The sequence below is a fragment of the Euleptes europaea genome, chromosome 11 (assembly GCF_029931775.1).
Source record: "Euleptes europaea isolate rEulEur1 chromosome 11, rEulEur1.hap1, whole genome shotgun sequence".
Taxonomy (NCBI): Eukaryota; Metazoa; Chordata; class Lepidosauria; order Squamata; family Sphaerodactylidae; genus Euleptes; species Euleptes europaea.
Window position 1 is genome coordinate 32,212,719 of NC_079322.1, and position 15,415 is coordinate 32,228,133.

The window sequence follows — 15,415 nt, forward strand, 5'->3', positions numbered from 1 at the left end:
TTCGCGTATTTTAGTTAAAATATAGCAGAATTCAACAATTTTTTTGCATCACTTATTAGCAGTCTCATCAGTGACTGTTTTATGATCTTGGGCTGATGCAGCAAAACAAAGAGTTGGCCTTGCTTATTTTCAACAAAATTCCAATTCCTTCAGGGGCACCATTCCCAGAATATAGTTACAGAAATGTCAAGAACTGTCCTCCCTGGCTGAATCAGTCAGAAAGATGTGGTGATAGCTATGTTGGAGATAGGCATGCCTATACATCAACGCCATCTTTAAATTTCTTATGGCTTCAGGAAGATGACAGTAATAGCTGTATGTAATCCACCTTCTTCAGATTCTATGTTCAAAGGCCTGGAATCAAACTGCTTATATATGAACACAAAAGTGTCAATGGTAAGGACCATTACCTGGCATTCAGTTTGAGTGACCCACCCTTGTATTTGTGAATAATGCACAACTGCAATAAAGCATTTTGATAAAATACAGACTGTGAAAAATACACAGCAGAACGTCTCTGTGTCCACATGTACTGGTACACCTGCAGCAACAAAGATTTGATATCTGATGTAACAGATTCCACTTATTCTCAGTGAAAGCAAGCCAAATGTTGTCCTGTCAACTGAATCAAAAGTTGCTTTGTTATAAATACACTCAGCATGAAGCAGAAAATTGAATTCATGGAACAAGTCAGCCAGGACTTGGAGGGCAAGGACAGCACCCATTGTACACCACATGGTAGCTTTTTTTTAAAATGAGGCCAACTGTAACAAGAAGCAAACATATCTTTTCAAACAGCATATGACACATCTCAGAATGATAATTTTTCCTTTCTTCTTACAAACCAAATATAGGACGGCCATTAAGATTGAATATGAATACAGAGTTCAGATTAGGCAAGGGGAAAAACATTTTAAAGGATTTAAACGGAACATTGGACTTACTGTGAAGGTTCCTTCTGTTTCAGAACAAGGAGGACATCCTGGCACATTTGGGTACTCCTCTTCCTATTATCCTCGGAGGCAGGAACTAGATTGCTCTTTCCACCGTGGGTGGGGAGGGAAGTGCCTGACCTCTTCAGTTCAAAGGCTTCCATAGCTCCTAAAGAGACGATTTCGTGTGCCTTGAGATTTTCTCCATCCCAACCTTCTTAAACAACTTGGTCAGGAGAACAAAACTTAAACCTTAACAGGAACAAGTACTACTGTAGGAAACCAAGAGAAAAAACTGCTAATTTCACAAACTAACTTCCCTGGTGGCAGACAGTTTTCCCCATCACTGGAGACAAAAAAATCCCAAAAAGGCTTGGCTGGGTCCAGGATGTCCTCCTCGTTCTCAAACAAAAGGAACCTTCATGGTAAGTCAATGTTCCATTTTCATTTGAGATGAGGAGGGCATCCTAGCACATTTGGGATGTTACAAAGCCATGGGAGGGTCCCGACTGCCAACCACAAACACAGGCCTGTTTACACCACCTACTACAGCACTCTTTGGCCAAAAAACACATCTACTGCTGCCACAGTATCCATCTTGTAATGCCTGACAAATGTTGACTTAGATGCCCAAGTTGCTCTTCCAGTGAGGCATTTGTATGGAAGATTGCCGTGGTAGATGCACTTCTGGTAGAATGCGCCATGATTCCTTCAGGTGGGATGAGGCCTTGTGATGAGTACACTATATGAACTCTTTCAGCCACCTGCTAAGAGCAGCTCTAGAAACTGTTTTGCCCTGCACTACTGGGTAATAAGCAATGAACAAGGCAACACACAAGGTAAAAAAATTTCTGTCTCAAACAAACGGAGCTCAACTGCGACGCTGCCACCCTGATCAAGGCAGGACGGAAACTGGGTTTCCCGCCCAGGGAGACAGGAAGATGAAGAAAAAATATTTTAGTTCTGCCTCCCTGGGCACGTGATGGTAATACCGTGATTGACAAGATGCCCTTTCACCCAGAACCGAGAATGCTTGTTTTTTTCCCCTTTTGGATGTGATAGACCATGACAGAAGGATGGTAGGAATAATTCTTATGAAAGACTGAATTCACTTCAGGCATAAATGTAAGGATCTGGACATAGGACCACTATGTCTTTAAGGAAGACACATAGTCCCTTGGAGATAGACAGTGCTTCCAGTTCGGATATTCCAGGTGGAATATTGATTGTGATGGAGACAACTGACACTTCTGGATGTTTAGAAACCCGTGATCTGTGAGGCACTGTATGGTGAGCTCTAGATCCTAGCAAGTTTTTATGTGAGAGGGTGACTTGATTAGAAGGTAGCCCAGGTATGAATGCACATGCATCCCCTGGGTCCTCAGGTGAGCTACTAATGGGACAAGAAGCGTTGTAAATATTCTGGGAACAGATGTCAGACTGAAAGGCATGGCCTTGTATTGGAAATGGAACTTTCCAAAGGTGAACCCGAGGAATCTGTAGATGAATATTCTTCCTGTAGTCTGAAGGAGGGAGATGGAATGTCTATTTAAAGCAGAGGGATGTCCCTTACGTGCTGCCTTGGTTGGCCAGGCAGGGGCTTTGCTGGTGTCCAGTATTTCTGCAGCCTGTGTAGCATGCCTTTTTGGTTGGGGGAGAGGGGGCCCCTGGAGAGCTTGCTTACTAACTCCACTGTGCCTCTTTCTGAAGACCTGCTTGAGCTTATTGGAGGTTTTCCCTCTCTTGTTTCTCCATTTGAGTGTTAACAAATTCCTCCAGCCAAGATTGGAAGGAGGGGGGAACATTAATAATCTCTGGTTCAATTTCTGTTTGATGATCCTCTGCAGGAATCAGGGTCGAAGCTTCCTGCTCATTCACCCCTCCAGGCCCTTCTTCTCTGGACGCTGAGGCCTGCTCTAGGCAGTTAGGCCTTCCCTGCTATATTCTACAGTGATCTAGGCAGTTAGGCCCTCCCTGCTGTATTCTACAGTGAGCTGGTGGTTTTGCGCCAATTTGCTCTTTGCCTCCCTTGCTCATTTGCAGCACTTTGCAGCTTACGGCTCCGCCCTGGAGCTCTAGTGCGGCCTGGGGTTTATGCAGGGCAGAATAATCCCAAGATCTCCTTCTGAAGATGCATCTGTGCATCTGAAACTTCAGTGGTTGAGTACATTGAGGACATCATAATGATCTACTGAGAAGGGGTGAGGGGGAGGAAAGAGGGGACAAACTGATGGAACAAGCAGTTATTTTAAAAAAAGAAGCTGTAAAGTCGGGACAATGAGGAAGACAAATAACTTTAACAAGGAAGCTTAGGCACAAAAACTGGAAAGATTTTGCAATCCAGCCATTCTGTGAGAACTGGTATCCCATGAAGCTCAAAGAATCCATGCACTCTCTGAGGAAACAGGAAAAGAACTGAAGAGGGCGGGCACTCCTCTCCCCATGGGGGTGGAAAGAGCAATCTAGTTCCTGCCTCCTAGGATGATGGGAAGAGGAGTACCCAAATGTGCCAGGATGTCTTCCTCATCTCAAACAAAAACACAGTGATAAGCAACAGCAAGCCAGTAACAGACTGCTGCAACATGCACTTTACCTATCAGGAAGCATCGATAGCTACTATTTTACATTTATATTATATTTCAGAAACATACATAATGGAAGAGCAATTCATTTCACAATATTATAGTTTGTCTTTCCATGGCTAAAAGTCGGAACATACTTCCAGGGAGCAGGTCCTATTAAACTCAATCAGAACTATATCCCAGCAACCTTATTGCAGGCCCCCACTTTGCCCTACTCTGTCCATGATGATCCCGACTCCCAGGAAAATAAATGCATATGGCTCAGTAAGCCACAGCAGCGAGGTGGGAAAGTCTTGTTTCGCAAATTTTTTGCAGATGTTGTAAGATACAAGCCATGGTATACGTCTAGGATCTGCCCCATCTAAGTTAGCCAGTTATCCCCTTATATAATGTTTTGTTTTCTGAAAGAAAAATGAATACATAGTGCAACACTATGTATGGTTACACCCTTTTAAGTTTACTGAAATCAGTGGGCTTTGAAGTGTCTAAGTCTGGTTAGGACTGCACCATTATTGGCTGGTATCCATTTCTGAGATAATAAAAATTTAAAAAGTCATTATGACATAGGATTTAGATTCTTTCACCAAATTTGATACTTTCCTAATTAGGAAGGGACAACCGGCAATACTGGTCTCGAAAATGAAGGTAAAATCAGCAGTGCTGTATTAACCTTTATTGGACCAACATCTGTTAGGATACAGGTTTCAAGCTAGCCACAGCTGTTTTAATTTTAGGAAGTAGAATCAGCTTGGAGCAGAATAGATTGATTTAAACGAACTGATTTAAGTCACTGACTAAATAAAGTTTCCCATTTTGAAATTAATGTTTCTTGAACAAACATGTATGTTCATTAGTGATAAAACTTCCCTAGCTGTAAATTGTAGAATACAGGTTTACATAGTTCCAAATCCAATTCTGATATTCAGTAACCTTCATCTTCCCATACTACTATCATGGTTATTCACATGTAGCTGAATTATTCCAAAAGATCTTCCAAAAGCTCTTTTTCAGAATTATTCCTAAGATCTGTATACCTCTATTGGCAAATGTTTACATTTACAATTAGACTGTAATACGCTGCAGACTGAGCCATGTAGCTTATTCTGTTTTGAAAGAGGGCCTTGTTCAGCATTTTTCCATATTGCAACTAAGCATTGACAACAGCTGTTGTGTAATATTCCAAAACTGACTCAAAAGAAATCATATTGATGTCAACATCAATAACTTTGCATCAAATATGCATGAGCAGTTAGCAGGAGTTTAGTCAGCATTGTAGTTATGATGCCAAGTAGGTCAAATAGATGCCCAGCCATATTCATTCACTAAAGCCATAAAAAAGCCCTTTCGTGGCTTTATGGAATGTTCTATGAATGTTCAATGATCTTGAATAAGTGCTAGACCAATTATATTATGCTCCATTAACTTTTTTTTTATTAGTGTATGAATGCTTAGGAAAAACAATAAATAAGTCACATAGGTTTTTGATGTTTGATGACAGAAAGCCAACAAACGTTTATTTAGATTTGCTTCACTTATTATACTTTTTGCCTATGAATTATAAAGGGATTGACCCAATCCAGGTTACTTGTTCAAATTTACTCTAGTAGTTACAGGGCAAACAGTCCTCTATTATGTAAGCATTACCTGTTTGCAAGCTCCATCTAATAAAGCTAATGAATGCAGGATGTGATGGCCAATGATGGTAAAACAGATCATTGCTTAAACACGGATAGGAGGTGATTTGCCTTTTACGTACAGCTTTCCTCACAAAGAGAACAGCAAGGAAGTTGCATACATTTCTGCAAAAGACCACCTGAAAGCCAATGAAATCTGACAGAAGCTGACAGGGGAATAAGAAAAGACCACTAGAGTTTATACCCATGGGATTTACAAATCAGAGAAAATCAACTGGTTTTATTCTATGATCAAAGGAATGTACACACCTGGTTTAATTTTACAGTTTAACTTCAGTTTGAGAAAAGGGCAGAATAAAACTCAGTTTTCACCCAAACTATTTCAACAAGTCAGAGCACTTACCTATGTAGACCCTCCTGCTGTATCTTTGCATCAACAGTAGTACAAATACATGCAGTGGAATAAGATTGATGATGAAAACATAACCACCCCATGCAGAGACCTGTGAGAAATGAATATTATAAGCATAACTAGAATAAGAAAGTTGCAAACTTTTCTAAATCGCCAGGGAATAAGCATTTTAAAACTCTAGTTCTAAGTCAGTGTTATTTTGTACAAAAACACTGAAGATGACCAGGTTGCATAACCCAAGGAACACATGGTAGAAAGATCCTTCTTCAGTGATTTCTTACACTCTGTATCAACACAGCAAGAAACAAGAGAAAGGAGACTAATAAATTACACAAAGTAGGCTGATATTTTATTTACTTCATTTATACACCACCATTCTCTCCAATGAGGACTCAAAGTGGCTCATATTGTTCTCCTCCATTTTACCCTCACAACAACCGAGTAAGGAAGGTTAGGCTGATAGTGTGTGACTGTTCCAAGATCACACAGGAAGCTTCCATGGCATAGTGGGGATTTGAACCTGGATATGCAAATATTGTCTATATAAACAACAGCCTTAAAGAGACAGCAGCCAAGCCACCCCGAGGGGGAGGGTGAAGATTTTTGCCAGCTTTATTACTCCACTCCTGCAGCACTTGTACAAAGATTAAAAGGTGCAGAGTGGCGTCATCCCAGTCACAATTTTTTTTTTTTTTTAAAGTTTGAATTTCTATGTTTTAAAGTGCTTTCATACCTTTAAGCCATCTTGGGACACTGATATTAGTTGACAGGCAGGATATAAAAATGCTCTACAGTATATTATCTCATGCAATTTTCTGAACAGAATACAAATTGTTATATTCTGCTCTGTTCACAGTGCTCCATGAATTCGGTTATCCAATAATGGGTGACACGTAGTCTCTTTTTTGTGACTATGTAGAATGCTGCTGAATTGGACCTATTAGAATTTTCAGAATAAATTCATTACAGAAGAATTACTGAATTACTGAATAGTAGTTGATTGAACCTGGGAAACAGCAAGACTCTCTCACACAAGGGAGACAACAAACCCTGAAATACTACCACTCTGAGACTCATTTAGTTATGAAGAGCTTGCAATGCCCCATTAACTGACTTGCCAGTTAGCTGCACTGTATCAGCCCTACCTGCATCATAAGCATAGCCATTTCTTTTTAGACAATCTTACAATGAAAGAACTCAACTAGTTATATCACTACAGAAAAAAACACATACTTGTAAGATATGGCAAGAGATAAAGGTATCTTTAAAAGATATTAATATTAATATATCAAACATTTGGCATGGATAGTTCAGCCTCCTTGCATCTTCTGCTGAAGCCACTTATACCGCCCTCTCACACTGGTGAGGAAGGGAAACCTGTGACATCTTCGTTCCAAAGTTTCACACCTGTATTTTAACTCTCCCTCAGCTTCTGACTTGCAGAGATGTTCAGCTTCTGCACATAATATCGCCACAGACATGTAACATCAACATCCACGGGCTATAATGACTGGCCATCAGCCAGCACTTTCAAACCAAGTTAGTCCTCTTCTTTTCATTTCTGTGACTGAGACAGCTCTAGAGGGTTTTATTCCTCCGGCTCACCCCTCCAGCATGGGACACTGTCAGGTCCATGTTTGGGTTTGGCTGGTGGTGGATGGAGGGTGGGTAAGGGTATGTCTGTGTTTCTGAAAGTCATGTCAACTGAACTGGTTATTTTATCTGGCATTTACATCAGGTCCACAGGGTTGGGAGAAGCATGAGGAAATGCTGATATGCTTGTCACTTGTCTGATCTCCATCCTATTCTGAGACATAAGCTTCGTATGGCTCTCAAGCCCTTTATCTCAACCTTGAGGCTGTACAATGCCAGGTCACCTCTTGGAGGAACATGTAAACCTAGTATGCCTGACTGAAACTTGGATAGATGAATCTTTCAACATTGTCTCTGTTAATTCTAGCTGGGTATGTGGTTCTTCACCAACCCAGAACTGGGCAGGAGGGTGGCTACTGTACTCTTCCATGAGCCTCTCTCCTTCAGGAGGCGTCCAGTATAGACACGCCAGTTTTGATTTTATGTACCTTCCGTTGGCTTTTAGGAATAACTAAGGGTTCCTGCTGGTTTACAATCCACCATGTTTGCTGTTAGATTGGCATCTATGGCTTGGGACGGGCATAACCTGAAGGACCACATACTCCCATATGAACCTAGAGAAGCACTAAGATCTTCTAAAGGCCACCTTCTGAAATTAGGCAGTTGGCAACCCAGGGCTTTCTCAGTCATGGCACCAAAACTAGGGAACTTTCCCCTTAGGGATACTCATCTGCCCCCTTTCTGTAATGACTTCTACAGGAGGTGAAGACTTTTTAATGTTGTCTGGTGATACCTCAATGATCCCTCCTGCCTGCCCTATATTTTAATCACTGTTTATATGTGTTCTAATGTGTATTTTAGGTGTGGTTATAATTGTTTTTATGGTATGCTTTATTTTAACTATTAGCTGATAGCCTGACTGGACAAAAAGACAACATACGAATTTTGAAAAGAAATAAAAGAAATGAACTAGGTGCCCAGGCTGATTTGTAAGAGGAGGTCTGAGATCTGGTGATACAGACTTCCAGTATTCTGAAATACTTCCCTATCCATGTCAAGTTTACCTTGTCAGGATAATCTCAGGACTTCATGGCCACCATAGCAATATACCAGGTTGCTTTGGACCCAATATATGAAGGAGAACACACACACACTATCTTCTTTTCTGTATAGAGCAGGTAAATTGGTGATCTGACTGGGGCGGGGGAGCAGAGATTCAGCCATTGTCATGGTCTGATCATTATTTGATGCATGCCTGATTGGTTCTGCTTCCTTCTCCTTGCAAGGGCAGTAGACCACTGAGGTTAGGCCATACCTAGACCTAAGCTTATTGTTTGAGAAACATGTTCGTGCTTTCTGCTTGCAATTCTTCTTTCCCCCTAAAGCGTATGACCTTCCTTAGCTCAAGATTTCTCTGCAGTGGTGGTAATTCTATGGAATGGCCTTCCAGAGGCAATGAAAAGCTGTTCTATTTGGTAGTGCTTCTGTTTGGGACTGTGGGTTTATGATTTTGGGACAGCTAATCCATATTTTATTATCTATTTGAATGTTTTTTGTTGATTTTTGTATTAATGGCATGAAACATTCCTTTTGGGGAAATCACAGGAAAGAAATATTCTAAATAAACAACTGCTAGTGTGAACTGCTTAAATATTCCCCGAGGTAATACTTTTAAAATCAACATACAATAGAAAAGCTTTCCAAGTAATTTTTGCCCTACTGTGCAAATTATAAACAGGACTTAATGTCAGGGTGGGACCAAAGGGTACCCTGTTTGAATATTTGTATGGGATAGAACAGCAGCTGCCTAGCACTGCTTTCTGAAACAGCTTGAAGAGAATACTGGAACCTCCTCAGACAGAGTCTTCCATCTCCACAAAATCCTTTAGGTGGATCAGTAAAATTAAATTAGTGCCAAAGGCCACACAAAGATCTAGTAATACTAAAAGGTACAGTCAATGCCTATTTCTAGACAGCCCAAACTTTAAGTAACTCTGAAATGGAACTGAAAAAATAATAATCAAGTGAACCAAAACAGAGGAGAACAGTATAAGACTGTACAAGTTATCCTGCCTCTAGGATTATGGAGAGTTGCTTAAGCAACTGACTTCAGATTCTTGGGGGAAAGGAATTCCTAGACATTCTCAAAGATTATTATTTATTTTCACATTCCTCAAAAGCTGTCTGCTTAATTCAGAGAAAACACCCAGGCACACAAGGTCAGCTGCAAGACACAGCTGATAAGAACTTGTTGGATCATACCAGTGGTCCATCTAGTCCAGTTTACTATTTCATACAGCAGCCAAACAGTTGGTCTGGAGGGCCAAACAAAAAGGGTACAAAGACCAAGGCCTTCCCTGATGCTGCCTCCTAGCATCGGTATTCAAAGGTTTGCTGCCTCTATATTTGAAGGTTCTGAGATGCTCCTAAAATGCATGCAAACTCTTCAAAGATACAAAACCTTTGTAGCTGAAACAATATAAAGATGACATTTTCAAACAATGGACAGTATACTTGTTTCTATTAAAAAGGCAGTTCCAGCTTTGAAGCATGATCAATAAAAGCTATTATACTGTGCCAATAAAGAATGACCTTGCACAAATAATTTTAAATGAACAAGTGAATTTAGGATTTCACCTACCATGTAGAAGTAGGATAGGCAGCAGCATATTGTCCAGAAGACTGACCCAGTTTTCACAGACTTCACCTAAAAAAATAGTCAAGTTGTAATACCAGTGAAAAACAATGACACAAAAATGTCATACAAATGAATAGGTAAGCTGTAGTAAGAAAAGGATATGAACTATACAATAGCTTTACTTTTTCCTTCATGATTCCCTGAAAAAGGTTATTCAACATAATATACTTAAAAATGCAATTCAGTTCACTGCTACATTATCTCAGTTAACTGGGGCTCCAGCCTAATATGCAGTGAAGATATTGCATTACCTTTTCTTTAATGGGGCAAATTTAACAGGATGCCTGATCTGTCTGTCTGTGGGTATGAATGGATGGATGAATAGTGCAAAGCTTCTAGTGGACTCCTAATCTAATACCTAAACTCTGCTAAATCAGAAGCCACTTTGAATTCTGACAGATGAAAACTGTTTTTTTTAAAAAACCCTTCCATCAGATATCCAAACAAGAAGCTGAGTTCTTGCCTTTTTTACTGCTCGAATGGATACCCAGCTTTTATGGTCTGACTGCCAAATTCTATAAACTATTTTTAAATATTAAAACTTCTGTAGGGTTGATAAGACATTATTTACTATCATGCATGCAAGTCAAAACCTGCATAGTATGATACAATGTACAGTAACCAAACACACACCTGTAATGAATCTGTTTTGTTTTTAAAGAAAGCCATTGATGCGAATGATTTACAGCAGTAAGTGATGGGGCAGGGGGACGATGCAGGTGCTTTATTCTTTCATGTCCTAATGTTTCTTTACAAGTCTTCCCCATGGGATTTCAAATGCACATTTGTGTGTGTGGGGGGGCATGCTTTTGGAACCCTGCAGAGTGAATGGCAGCTCTGAGGGAGGAGGAGGACCAGCAGAAAGGAACAATTTGAAGCAGAGCAGAAGGCAGCAAGCAAGGAGAATCGCAGCAAATGGGCAACAGTGGCAGCTGCCCAGGCCCCCCTGCCCGGCCCCCCATGGCTCACATACCCTCCCCTCAATGGAGAGGGGGGAAGAAAAAGAGTAGGCTCCCACTACCAATCACACCCATCCCAGCCAGCAACAGACACTTGAGCCTGTCCTGTTTAGGGCTCACACAGCTGGCTCAGCAGCTGCTGCTTGTGCCTGTTCTATCTGGGGCTTGGGCAGCTGGCTTTCAGTGATGGTAAGGGCTATTCTTTGCTTGGCCCCAGTGGGGGGGGGTCCCCATCCTGGAATTTTGCCCAGGGCCTTAGAATCACTAAGACAACTCCTGGCTGCAACGAAAGGGTTACGTACCCCATGCCCCCCCCACCTATGTAGCCTAAGTCACCAGTGATCTGTGGTTTTCAAAAAGAACCTGAAAAATTTCCAGTCCTCTAAAATTTCCAGTCCTCTAAATCTGATTAACACATTGAATTTAGTAAGCAAAATTTTTAAAGCACCTATATTAGTTTTATGTGCAAATAGCAACGAATAACTTGAAATGAAATATCTTTTTTTGGGGGGGGGAATCAAATGTGTGACTTACATGTTATATTGAAACAAATGCAAAGGTTTTTTTTGTTTGTTTGAATGGTATCTGTAAAAAGGTAATAACAATATAGTATGTACTTCACTTATATTGCCTAAATTAAAGAAAAACCACAACACAAAGGCAGTGAAAACTATTGACATTTTAGCACACCGAAAGAACTGCACATGATATGCTGTGGGGACAAGCTTGTCCACTCATCTGTTTCAACAGAAATTAATTCTCTTCCACGGAGGTCACACAGGGCACTGCAGTTTCATTGTCACTCTTCATCCCATCACTTGCATTACTTGTCCATTCTGTATCAGATTTGTGATTACAATATCCCTTCTAGCATGTGAGAGGTGATATACAATTAAGAATTTTAGGTGTGGTTTTGACCTGCATAGCCCAATTAGGTGAATTCATTAATAGGTTTTTATTTGGATTATTATATGTATCTGTGATTTTATCTCCCACCCCACCCATGAACAAACCAATAAAACAGACACGTTCTCTTTCCTTCACAATTCCGAAGCATAATCACCTAAGAAGCATTACAACCTTGAAACTGCCACGCTTGCCTAATATTGTACTGGCAATGGCATCCATTCATTGTAATTAATTTTAGGAAACAATGGATCTTTAGAAAGGGAAAGTTTTCCACGGAAAAATAAAGAACCTCACATCTCTGCAAGTTAACCCAATCTGAAACAGCTTCTTGCTGGTTGTTTTAAAAGTATGTCTATAACATATAAGGCCCTGAGTAGTTTTTTGGCTCTTGGTTTCAGGAAACTCAGCTTTGAGAATGACATCTGAAATGGTATTGAAAGTGAAATTTTACACACCCACCATATGGCAGGATATCCATCTTGCTTAGAAATTCATGTAAAATATTTAAGTAAGCTATATGGTTCATGCTACAAGGTCACGTGACACAAGTTGTCCACATGTATTTTTAATGAGAATATTTTCCTGATTCATATTTTACTTCAGACTTGTGAATTAAAATTAAGTTACAGGTTGGGCTAGTAATGCTCTCCATAATAATGTTTGGCACCTTAGCTATTACCCGTCATCATCAGTGAAGGCTCTCCCCTGAATTTCACCAGAAACAGATCAGGTACAAATAAGAGAACAAAAGCAATCTCTAGTAGTGTCAACAAGAAAATTACTTTTAAAAATTATATATTAAAAGATTACTGCATACAAGTGCTCTTTGCAAAAGTTCAGCAATGAAGGCCTTCAAACTGCACAGTCTGAATCTCCGCTATCAAGTTTATTTCACAAATAGAGATTTAGGAGGAGTTTTCTGTTTTGTGAAATAGATTGCTCAAGCTGATGATATATTAGCAACACACTTTGATTTCCTGAAAAAACAGTACAACACGTTGGGATTATGGCAAACAGTGAAGTTACACCTGTGTAATCTACAGCACATGCACAAAAGGTGAAAGCAAAATAGGTATGTTCATACATCCTCTACTGGTAACCTGCACACATGTGCTGAAGAAAAGACAAGAGCAACACCAACAGTCATTATGTGAAGCACTTTACCCAACAGCCATCAACAGCGTAAAGTTAACCATTTGCTTACTACACTGCCTAGGGGGCACAATCCAGGCAAAATTAAACACTTCTAAATCCCACTGATTTTAATGGGAGAGTTAAGCATGAGCTGCAATCAATGGGGCTTAAAAGTGCTTAACTTTGGCTTCATCGTGGCCATACCTTTTAACTTCTGCGGCAACAAACAAGGCAGGATACCACAGGATCAGGCACATTCAAAATTTTCTGAGGGCCAGTTTACAATCAAGATTTTCCTTCTGATCTGTGAAAGAGGGCGAATGGGGCAGTATGATTATTCTAATGATACAACATTCAGCATCTTGTCTCATGATCCCATTTCTACAGTATAACAAATAGCTGTGTACAGATAGATGCATTTTTGTTTATTTGATCGGCAAAATGGTTTTCAAATTGTTTTGCCTAATGTGCAATACTTCTCTGTTCTATTCAATGTAGCCTACCCCCCAAATCAAGATCCTTCATTACAGTGCAATTTCCAATGTACAGATACATATATATCCATATAAGAATCCATGTTATGTACACAAAATAGTGCATCTGAAGGCCCGTTAAATCATTGACAAAACATTGCAAAAACTTTTAGAAAGTGATGTATTAAGTCTGAATTGTTATATAATACTGAAGTTATTCTTATGACCATTTAATTCATTATAATTATCCTTGCTAATCCTCTCATCTATTTGACAGATTCTTTGCAAATGCCCAGTAGAATCAGTTAGCCCTTGCCATGACTCCAATATAAAAAGGAGGAAATGTTCAGCCCACAGATATTGTTTCACTTAAAGGTTTCTGGAATAGAAAAATAGTCTTTTATTTTTGAATGGGAGGGTCTTTAGCAATAGCAAAATATCACCGAAACCTAGGTATACAGTTGTTCTTACCGGGGGTGGGGGGTGGATTTGGCTGACTACTACAAAAGAATAAATCTAAAGATTCAAAACCAATTTTGAAGGTAAAACATTAAATACAGTAAATTAAACAGATCATTACTTACCCACAAATAATATGTGAACTGCAGTGCAAAAATAGCTATCCCTTCATTGTCAAAAGATCCTGCCACTGATCGTGATATGTAACCAGGTACTATAGCAATAAAACAGGCAGCTAAAAGCCCTGCTCCCTGGTTCCACAGTTCTCTGGTAAGCAGAAAAGTAGAAATTGATGTAAGGCCGCTAAAAACTGGTGCTAGAAACACACATACATCTCTTATGTGGACAGTTATGTTAAGCATATTTAAAATCCAATGTATAAGGCCTGCTGTCACCATCAGCCCAGGGTATACCTGCAAGAAAGAGAGAGAAAAATCACATTGCAAACTGAATATGCATCCTGAACTCCCAGTGAAGATGCTGTGACCATCACCAACACATTTAAACTATCAAAAATGCCAAATGTCTAGTTCAGCACCTACAGCCAAGCAGCATTTCTATCATGAAGCAAGATTTGCAAATAAAAAAAAAGAAAAAGAAAACATATTCTGGATTTCAAGGATGACTCAGCACCATAATGAGATTCCTTGGTAAATCAAAAATTACAGCGTTCAAAAGATTTCACACTCACACCAAGTGAGATTTTGACCTTTGTGAGGGCTGACCCAGCCTTCTCGCACCATTGCCTACATGAAGCCACTTATGCTTAGAAATCCAAGTGGTCATATTACTGATGAGGAAAGGGACTGTAAAAGCAAATAGGCCAACTGTTAGCAATTTGAGATGCACGCTATATGGAAGCAGCAGCAGCTGGGAAAGAAGGAAGAAGATAAGCAAAGCCGGCAATAATAGCAGCCCCCCCGGGTGGGGGAATTATGCAACATTTGAAATCAAGCATTTGAGGGTTTTACCACAGATACCCTGTATGCTTGTATTCAATTTATATTTTTCTTGATTAGTGTCTTGCAGTTGTATATGTTTTAATTGCTAAGCTGCACTGAGCACATAAATGCATTTTCAATAAAGTTCAGACAATCCTAGTATTTTTTTTGTTTCAAGATTTTTTTCACCTAGAATAGCTTTTTACATAAAAAGAATACTAGTATCATAGATATCAAATAGGTATATGTTGGTACATAGATCCATCACAGTTCCTCAAATTTCTACAGGACACATTCACATCTTGCAGTATTTGCAAGAGTGGCTGATGAAACTAGCAGAGCTGTGGTTCTTTTAAACCATAATATAACTTACAGTGTGTGTGTGGGGGGGTGGTATTCGAGAGTGGTATTTCCTGCTGTAACTATCAAAGAACCAGTTTACATCTAAACAGACCCCTTATACAACGTAGGAGTGTAATCTAAAATTTTGATCAAGCAGCCAACATGAATTTCAGAATATCTATTTAGAGACAACAGATATGTTAGCTTGGCTAATTATGGAGCAAAAGAAGTTCTAAAATCAGGATTTTAGAACTTGAATTTATTCAGTTAACCTGAACTGCATCAATGGGGACTAACCTAGTTTACTCTTGGCCACCTTTAAGGATGGTGACAATGGGAGCTGGCAT

The 15,415-nt window shown here is 39.8% G+C and overlaps 1 protein-coding gene across 1 annotated transcript in view; it reads right to left on the minus strand.

Moving 5' to 3' along the window:
- Positions 1-15,415, minus strand: part of STT3B (STT3 oligosaccharyltransferase complex catalytic subunit B) — a 47,380-nt gene that overhangs the window by 17,809 nt on the left and 14,156 nt on the right. Inside the window, exons 3-5 of the mRNA XM_056857360.1 lie at positions 13,911-14,198; positions 9,795-9,860; positions 5,552-5,651 (exon numbers count right to left, since the gene is read on the minus strand). Of these exons, the coding sequence (XP_056713338.1) occupies positions 5,552-5,651; positions 9,795-9,860; positions 13,911-14,198 (454 nt within the window). The remainder of the gene's footprint in view (positions 1-5,551; positions 5,652-9,794; positions 9,861-13,910; positions 14,199-15,415) is intronic.